Raw genomic sequence first — 9,951 nt, forward strand, 5'->3', positions numbered from 1 at the left:
GCGAGAAGGCGCACGCGCAGTTTCTGCCTTGGCGTCCGGCCTGGTTCGTGAGGACCGGTGGCGAAGGAGAGTCCAAGGGGAGAGACCCGCTCGCGGCTATGCCCACGCTGGAGGTGCCCGCGCTGGAGGAGCTAGAAGTGGATGAGGTGAGCGTGAGAAATGGCGCGGGGGGGGGAGGGGAAGAGGTGGTATTGATCCCACCCCTCACAAATGTATGAGGGGGACCCCCACCTCAGTTTCCCCTCCCCCCCTCAGTCCCCCCCCTCATCTGTTCGTTACGTTTCTGTCCCGCCTTTTGAGCTCCGTGAGGAGTCATACGCGGTTTTCTCCATTCGCCCCCCCCCCCCCAATTATTAAATTACGCTGCTGGTGGGACATGTCAAATCCAAGGTACTTGACAATTGGCTGGCAAATTTGGACCTTGGCCTTAGACGCCCGGTAGCCAGCTGCCGCCAGGTGATTCAGGAGATCTTGGGTCTCTTGCAGACACGTGTCTTCATCTTTCCATGCAATTGGAAGGTCATCTACACACTGAAGAAGAACGCGGTCGGGGGACGCGGGGAAGCTAGCTAGGTCCGTGGCTAAAGCCACCCCGAAAAGTGCGGGCGAATTTTCAAACCCTTGTGGGAGTCGTGTCCACGTGTACTGTGTTTTAGTCCCGGTCTCTGGGTCCATCCACCGAAAGGCGAATAAATTTTGGCTTTCCTCAGCTAGCCGGCAGCAAAAGAAGGGCGTCTTTCAAGCCCAATACAGTGAATTGCGTTGCATTGCAATAAGGCTACACCACAACAGCAACCCTGTGAGGTAGCCCCCTCCCCCCAATTTGCAGGCAGGGTCGACTCTCCCCTCCCCTCGCTGTTAAAGGGCTTCCTCTCCCCCCCCCCCCCATTTAAGACCCAAAATGTCAGAGAAAAGTCATTTCACAAACGTACACATACACAAACGTCGAAGTGACTCGTCGCCCCCCCCCCTTTGGGCCAGGTTTTGGCCATTCCACCCACTCTAAATAAAATAAATGAAAGCTAAGTAAATATCTCTTCTAAATAAAAGCCCTCAAGGAGGACGGCAACAGGAATTCAAACCCTTTGCACCAGGTGTTGCCATTTATTTATTTATTTATTTATTTATTTATTTATGGCATTTGTACCTTGCTTTTCCCCCTGAAGGTTGGTGTACGTGGTTCTTCCCTGCTCCTCCTTTGATCCCCACAGGTAACATAAACGGTAAAGGACCCCCAGGACCTCTGTGGGGTAGGCCAGGCTGAGTGGCAGCTTCTGACCCTCAAGGTCACCCGGTGAGCCTCATGGCAGAGCAGGGATTCGAACCCTGGTCTCTCCCAGGTCCTAGTCCGACACTAACCGCTATCCCATGCTGGCTCCCCCAAGGACTAGCTCCAAGCCTCATGGCTGAGTATGTGTGGTTCAAATCCACACTGAGCCATGAAGTTCACTGGGTGACCTTTGGGGCCAGCAGCCATCTCCCGACCCGACCTACCTTACAGGGCTGTTGTGAGGATATAATGGGGTGGTGGGACCACCTTGCGCTCCTCAGAGGAAAAGGTACAGCACATTCAGTTTTATGTGCTTCATTGAATCATAGAATCTTATGAGTTGGAAGGAACCCAAAAGTCATCTAGTCCACCCCTGCAATGCTTGTCAAAAAAAGTAAAAAAACAAAAACAAAATAAAAGGGGGACGGAAAAGGGGTGGGAATCCAGGAAAAAAGACTTTGGCAAGCCCACCCACCATTCAACACAGTGTGCTTTGACTATACACAATTTTGGCTTTAGGCGCAAGAATCCCTGAATTCAACTCCTGTGTCAACTGCAAGTTTACTGTATGTAAATGCAATAATAATTTTCAGAGGGACAACAAAGGGTCCCGTAGATTTCTATGGCAGAATATGGATTCTTATCCGTGAAGGGTTATATTGTATGAAAACTCCTACCTTGTTGCCAACTGGCTTTTGTTTTTTAATTCAAATTACATATTCTGGATTGACAGTCTTCTCTCCTCCCACTACTTTGGCCGCTGATGTCATTGATAGTCAATAAGATGCACAATCTTGTGCAAAACATTTGTGTACAGTGGGGTGTGATTTATTAAGTGTATTGTATTGCTTATCATAAGCCTCTGGGGGGATTATACACTCCACTCGTTAAATACCTTGATATTACACATATATGTGTATCTTTTCCCTCCTACCACATTCATACTGATCCTTGTTCTTACAAAATGTTTAAAAGGGAACGTTCAGATTCTCTTTTTTATTTTTTTGTTTTAATAAAGTTTTTTTATTGATACAACAAGAAAAAAGAAAAAAACACAAATACCAAATTACACACAAGAATAACCATAGACACATAATTTTCTTAGCAAATATTAAAACATCTATTGGTCTTAACACTAAAGACCCAACCTCCCATCTATTCCATATTTCAAATTCATATTACTTATTGCCAATACACACTTTTATCATAATTAAACTTATTCTTAATAAATCTAATTTCATATATCTACCTTGCAACTATTACTGAAGTTCCTCAAATGCTGCAACAGAATTTAAACTACTATATTTATTTTTCAGATATTCTTTGAAAACCTCCCATTTTGAAACAAATTCCTGTTTTGATTTATTCTTTATTTTTTCTGATAAACCATCTAATTTGGCATATTCTGTCAGCTTTTGGATCCAATCTTGTATAGAGGGGATTTCATTACTATTCCATTTTGCTACGATCAAAACTCTGCCGTCGTCGCATATAAAAAGATACCCTTCCTCTTTTGTGGAATATCCAAATCTGTTATTCCCAGGAGGTAGGCCTCTGGTTTTTTATTGAAAGACATCTTTAGCATTTTTTGCAGTTCTGCATGGATACTCTCCCAGAATACCTGTATTTTCCTACATATCCACCACATGGTAGAATGCTCCTGAGTCTCCGCATCTCCAACAATTACTTGACACATGTTTATACATTTTTGAAAGTTTCCACGGTGTTAGATACCATCGATGTTGCATTTTTTGAAAGTTCTCTCTAATCGTGTAACAATTTGTGAATTTCCAATTGATCTTCCATAAATTTTCCCATTGGGCCATGGTTATTGAATGGCCAAAATCCTGGGACCACCTCACCATTGCCACTGTTACCACCTCCTCCTTGACTGTCCAGTCAAGGAGGAGTCGATAAGTTATGGAAAGAGTTTTTCTTTTAGAATTTACAAGATCAGATTCGAATCTGGAAATTTCTGTTGAGAACTCCTTTTGTTTATCAGATTTACATCTTTCAAATAAATGATGGTATTGGAACCAGTCTGAGATGTGTTCTCTTATTTCCTCAAAGTTTTTAAATTTTATTTGGTTATCTTCATTTTTTAGAAGTGTTTTATATGTTGGCCAGCTTTCCTGAGTATCCTTCCGTTTTACTGCTATGGCTTCTATTGGAGAAGTCCACCACGGGACTTTAGGCTCCATCAGGTCTTTATATTTTTCCCATACAGCAAAGAGTGACTTTGTTATTATATGGTTGGTAAAATTGTTATGAATTTTTGCTTTTCCATATATCAGGTAGGCGTGCCATCCCCAACGGTTGTCAAAACCTTCCAGGTCCAGGAGGTCCGGATCCTGCAACGTGCACCAATCTTTTAGCCAGGTGAAACAGGCTGCCTCGCAGTAAAGTTTTAGGTCGGGTAGAGAAAAGCCTCCTCTCTCTTTTATGTCTATTAAGATCAGGTGTTTAATCCTAGGTTTCTTCCCTTCCCACAGGAATTTGGAAATTTTTCTTTGCCATATCTTGAGACAACCTGCTTCGCCCAGTATTGGAATCATTTGAAATAGAAAGATTAAAAGATTCTCATTGTCTTAATAATTAGTGTCATCCTACATAAAACATTACCTGTTATTACTTCTATATATCACTTAAAAAATCTGTTTTTTAATTAATTGTATTTATACATTCCATTAATTTTATGCGTGTTCATAATTATCGTGTGGTAGCTCCTACACTCTGGAACTCCCTGTGCCTTGACTAAGCTAGAACTTTCACTGTGCTCTCTTCTACACCTGCTGAAATTTCTTTGTTTAGGCAAGCGTACCCAGAGATGTAAAGCTGATATGTAATGTAATATCTAATCTTAGTTTGCAACATACATATTTAATATATTTAACTGGTTGTTTTTATTTATGTCTTGCTTTTAAAAAACCTGTTTTGTGTTCAACTTTTATGGACAACTTCAATCCATATTTCATATTCTTTGCAAACCATGTTGAGGTTTTATTTACAGTTAAGTGGTATACAAATTCTGTTAAATAAATGAAATATATTGTGTTGTAATGTTTGTGTATAGTACACAAGTTTCATTGTGTGCTGCCCCTTGGCATTCTTGTGAGTGCAGGACCTTACTCCCATTTTACATATATGAGAAGCAGAATGCATGCCTGCAGTTTGTCTATTCTTCATTCAATTGGCTCTCGTGGAGCTTGTAAGAGTCCTATGCATTCCCAGACACAGCCTGTTGCTAACTCTCTGGCTTGCTCCTTAGGTAAATGTAAGCTCAGCTGTACTGAAAGCAGCAGCTCATCATTATGGCTCACAGTGTGACAAGCCCAACAAGGAGTTCATGCTTTGCCGCTGGGAAGAGAAGGACCCACGGAAATGTTTAAAGGAAGGCAAGGAAGTGAACAAGTGTGCAATGGACTTCTTCAGGTATGCCATTTGAAGAGTCTTGGTGAGTCGGACCAAAGGCCCATCTATTATTACTGATCTTTGGGGGCTTATTTTTGCCTGAAGGGCAGAGGTAAAGAAAATCCTTCAAATAAATAAAACTACTCCCATGCCCTTCTAGTAATTTTGCCTTCTTCCTTTGGCCAGAAATACATTTTTAGTATTTGAGATCCCGCCTCCCAAAGGCTTTGCAGGTTCATATTACAAAAGAAAACTGAATCTCTTCCCCTACAGCAAATTTTGCTCATGTCTTATTAGACATTGGTTAAATTATCTTGTGAATGTTGTTGCTGTTAGGTACCTACAGATTTTTTTAATGGAAAGGCAGGGTATAAATGTAACCGGTAAATGAGTGAGTAAGTAATTTTGCTTATGTCAAAATAAGCAAGTGACATGATGCTGTTTTAACTATTCTTTTTTCATAACCTACTTGCTTCCCCAGCTCCAAGATTAACTCTGTAGGAAAATCATATCTCTGAAGTGACCCTGAAAGACACACAGGTTCATCCAAGGCAAGGGATCTGAATCCAGATTTCTTTTACAATCTGCTAGGGCAATTATCGTGCCTGTGACAACTGCTGTGTTCTTTAAAACACACACACACACGTTTCTTCTCAGATATCTTCTGTTTTAACTTCCCTCTAATTCCATAGTGAGTTCAAATGGTTACCCATTATTGTCTTTAATTGATGACTCATTCATGCCCTGTAGCTCCTTTCCCCTCCGTGATGGGAACAACTTCCTAATTTTGAAAAGTTCCTGTCAGTGATAGGTCACATCTGACTTGGATTTTAAATTGCCAAAATGTCATGTATCAGATGCTGTAAGAACTTGAAATACAGTTTTATGAATCCACTATGCTTCCTTCAGTTTTGTAGAAAAACTGAAAGGCAATAAAACTAACACTGTTTCATTTTTTTTTATTGGATGCTATCCTGTTGTTGTTCTCAGTTTTGGATTGACAAACATATTTGTGTTATTTGCCATAGGGATTTTGCATGGTATGGGGATGGTAGCACGAATGTAGAAAATATTTGCAGTCTGAGTTGGCATTACAGGCCAGAGTTCTTCTGTTTTCACGATGACTTAGTTTTGTGGTACTCCAGCTGTAACCAGAGGGAACACATAGTTTGCTGTGGTCTTCAAACCCATGTGTGAGCAAAATAAAAAGGTGCCTTTTAAGAATCACTCTGCCTACATTTTCGCTTCAGGAAACATTAATGCAGCATCTTTGTGTTTCTAGGCAGCTTAAGCTGCATTGTGCAGAGCCATTTACCCAGTACTGGACTTGCATTGACTATAATAACCTGCTAGAACTTCGCAAGTGCCGCAAGCAGCAGCAGGTCTTTGATGATTGCGTCCTGGATAAGTTGGGCTGGGTGAGACCTGATCTGGGACAGCTGTCAAAGGTAACTGAATGTGTTTGCTGGCTCTTTCTTACGTGCACTGGGTGATAACCTAATCACTTCTTGCAAGGGGTTTTTCATTTTGCCTCTCTTCTGAATGGTAATGTTGTCACCTGGTCCTGAATTTTGGCCCAGGAGGGATTTGCAAACTTGGCCAGACTTTCCTCGGGGCTAGCTCCCCAAGCATTGAGGCCAGTATCTAGAAATTCCAGCCTTTTCAGCAGTTTTGCCTTGTAGAGAATTGTGTTGAGCATCCACACAGGGGGGCTCTCTTTGGTCATCCTCAGTTTCTTCTTGGCTCAGCCAAGATGGAAAATTTGGCTCTCAAGGTAGCTGGTTTCTGGGTTTCAAATTGGGTCTCTGACCCCAGTTCACAAGCAGTGTTCAATGCCATTGTTTAAAATAAGCTGTGGTTTAGTGCAGAGAAGTGCTTTCCTTGTCTCCTGTTTCTGACTGTGCCATGCAGGGATGAAGTAAAATGGAGTCTAGCTTGCCCTGATGTGCAAACCCAGGTTCATACAGGCTCATAGTTTGTCTCCAAACCAAAAGCAGAAACCAAAGTCTGTTTTTGGCTTCCCGCTTGTAGTTTGTTTACCTCCACACTGCAAGTCTGCAGGAACCTGAATTTGCACATAGCAACAAACCAGACTCTCTTGTTTAGGGCTGGTTTGCTGTCCTGTGTAGCACAGTCAGGAGAGGGGAAGGAGCTTGCCCACATTAAACCATGGTTTATTTTAAACCATAATTTTGATGTCTTGGAAGCACCCATGTGTGTTCCCTGCAGGTCAAAGTGAGCTTTACAACAACCACTTCCTAATTCCTATTTGGGGAGATCACTGAAGGACATGGAGGGGTGTGTGTGACATGGAGTGGAAGGACTTCAGTTTAGCAGTAGGATATATGCTTTGCATACAAAGGGCTCTCAGCTTCAATCCTGGCCCATAGTTCAGGCTTCTTCCTTTATCTACTTCTGTTACTTGGGGCACAGGTGGCCTCAGTGGTGTATAGTGCCTTCCAGCAGCTTATGCTGGTGGCCTAACCATGACACTGTCTGGGCTGCAGTAATCTGGCTGAAGTAGTCTACTTTGGTAAACTCAAGATTGGGTCATTGTGGTGCAATTTCTGTGAAGCTGCCTTTGAAAACTGTTCAGAAACTGCAGTAGAGTGCAGCTGCCAGGCTCAAGATGAACTGATTTTGGAACACCAATTCTGACACAGCTGCACAGGCAGCCTAGGCCCAAATCAGAGTGCTGGTTTTAACCTCACACACAGCTCAGGACCCCAATATTTTTCAGGTCACCTCTCTCCCAGACCTTTTGGTTTTTATTTGAGTCCCTCCTTTGGGTGCCCCTTCAGAGAAACTTTGGAGGATGACAGCATGGCAGAGGGTCTTTTCTGTTTTGGCTCCCATCTGTGCCAGGGTAAGACTTACCTCTTCTCCCAGACATTTGACAACAAGGCTGATAGCTTGTTTTTCTAGTTTGTTGACTTTTTTTCTTCTGGGTTACTGCAGTGATTTTACTGAAACATTACTTATTGGGGACGTTATAGGCTCTTAAGCTTTTAAAAGTCACTTAGAGACTTTTGTACTAAGTGACTATAGAGTTAAATAAATAACAGTCCAGCATCTGGGCATCAGCTTTGCCATTTCTGGTACATAATAAGGCACCTCTCTATACTCGGATTCCTTGATAGAGGTTTGTTTGCACTAAGCACCATTTGGATGGACTGGCTTCCTTTTGCAAAGCTTCCTGTTTGTCATACTTTCCAGGCTGTTTGCTGCTCACCACACATTTCAATGTGATTCTTTTTCTTCCAGGTCACCAAAGTGAAGACTGACCGACCACTGCCTGAGAATCCCTATCATTCTAGGCAAAGACCACAACCAAACCCACCAACTGAAGGCGAGTTGCAGACGTCCAAATACGGAAGCAAGTTGTCCTTCTTTGACTTTTAAACTGGCTATCTTGCCTCCTTCAAAACAACACCTGAAGTCTTAATGACTCTTTCCTGGTGTATTTTGAACACCCTCTGTATTTGGTAGTCATTAAGGATAATAAACTTCAAATGGTGTGGTTTGCCTAATGCATTTTCTTGTATGTGTAGGTTTTTGTTTCTGAAAAGTAAAAGTGCAAGAAAGTTCTAAGTCTGGAATAACATCCCTTAAACAATTCCAAGAAAATCCCCCATTGGCTCAGGATGCAATTGGTTATACTTAAGGGAAGATGTTTTGAGCAGCCAGCCAGCTCCAGCCTCCACATCTGGAGGGCACCAGTTGGGGAAGGCTGGTTTCCAGTCTTTGACAGAGCATCACTTCTTTATGTTAGGCATATCAATTACAGAACTATTGTTAGAATATATTTAATTGCCTTGATCATAGGTCAACAAAGTATACACAGATCAGCGCCACATCAAGAAAACATAAATAAAAAACAGGTAATTACAGACATGTTTACAAATCAGACTATACAACATGCAAATGTTTTTGAAACAGCCGGATACCCTTAAAAGAATCTGCCAGGTGGGTGTCCGTATAATTTTGTTTGTTTAGATCCTTCTGGTTCTGCTGCCAACGGGACTGCTTTTTCAATAAGAGTCCTGTCTTTGGGAAAGATTTATAAGTGTTTGAGCTGTTAAATCCCAAAAGCAAATGGTCATGTACAGTTTATACTTCTTTGGACTCTGGGGTTGGCCTTTTTTTTTTTTTAAGTCTTCTTTTAAAATTACTTTTTACTGAATTTTCCTTTCCTGGATTTCAAACTGAGTTCACTTTTCAAAACCTTGGCATCTTGAGTTCCTTCCAGATGTATTGGACTACAGCTCAAATCAGGCTTGGCCGACATAGTCTGAACCATCTGGAGGGGAGGGCAAAAGCTTTCATTAGGTATTTCTGGTCCCTCTTGCCCTGTTTCTCTCCCCCCCCCCCCCTTGTGCTAGGACACTTGCTGCTTTCAAGGTCTCAGCAGCGTTGAGTCTTCAGCACAAGAATTTCTTCTCCAGGCAGGTTGAAACCCATTTCCTTGGAAGACTGCCTTCCCATGTGCGTGTACCAAGTGTACCTGATGGCTAAACTGCGTCCAGCTGAATTGAATGGAGCTGGGTTAAGGTACGGTCCTCGTCAAAGAAGGTGCTGCACATTTTGTGGGTGACCTTTTCATCTTCCATAACAGGTGCTGATTCTTCTGCCTCCGCCACCCTGAAGTGCTGAATTTAGGGTGGTGTGATTGGTTTCCCTGCACAGGGTGCTGAGCTGAAGGGGTGCAAAACAACAACAACAACAACATTTATATGGATGCCTACTGAGAGGATCCACTAAAAAAACTGCTCCAAAAGGAATTACAGTGGTGCCTCCGGTTGCGAATGGAATCCATTACGGAGCTCCGGTCGGATCCTGAGGAATTTGCAACCACAGGTGCTGCTTCTGCACATGCATGCGCTGCGATTTAGGACTTCTGTGCATGTGCACGGCACGTAGAGCACTTCTGCGCATGCGTGCAGGGCAAAACCCAGAAAACTAGTTCTGTGTTTACCACATACGTATCCCGAAGGATATGTAACGAGGTGAACGTAAGCAGAGGTACCACTATATTGTTCTCTGAACATAGCAATGGTGTCCACTTGAGAGATGCTGGAACTGAGTTCCAGCGAGTTCTGGCTGAAAAAAGCCCTGCTGCTTCTCATCCATATCCTGGTTTATTTCAGTTAACCATTGTAAACTGCCTTGGGTATTTTAATGGACACTTGGAAGCTGCCTTATACCAAGTGAGACCACTGGTCCATCTATTTCAGTATTGTCTACACTGACTAGCAGCATCTCCAGGATTT

General features: G+C 42.6%; 1 protein-coding gene across 1 annotated transcript; it reads left to right on the top strand.

The window, feature by feature from the left end:
* Positions 1-4: 4 nt before the first annotated feature.
* On the top strand, positions 5-8,215 carry NDUFA8 (NADH:ubiquinone oxidoreductase subunit A8). The gene is made up of 4 exons (XM_081179870.1): positions 5-146; positions 4,539-4,702; positions 5,964-6,129; positions 7,946-8,215. Exons 1-4 carry the CDS (start codon positions 99-101, stop codon positions 8,081-8,083), a joined length of 516 nt encoding a protein of 171 aa, XP_081035996.1. The 5' UTR covers positions 5-98; the 3' UTR covers positions 8,084-8,215.
* Positions 8,216-9,951: the final 1,736 nt, after the last annotated feature.

Source organism: Podarcis bocagei (genome assembly GCF_964188305.1).
Source record: "Podarcis bocagei genome assembly, chromosome: Z".
NCBI lineage: Eukaryota > Metazoa > Chordata > Lepidosauria > Squamata > Lacertidae > Podarcis > Podarcis bocagei.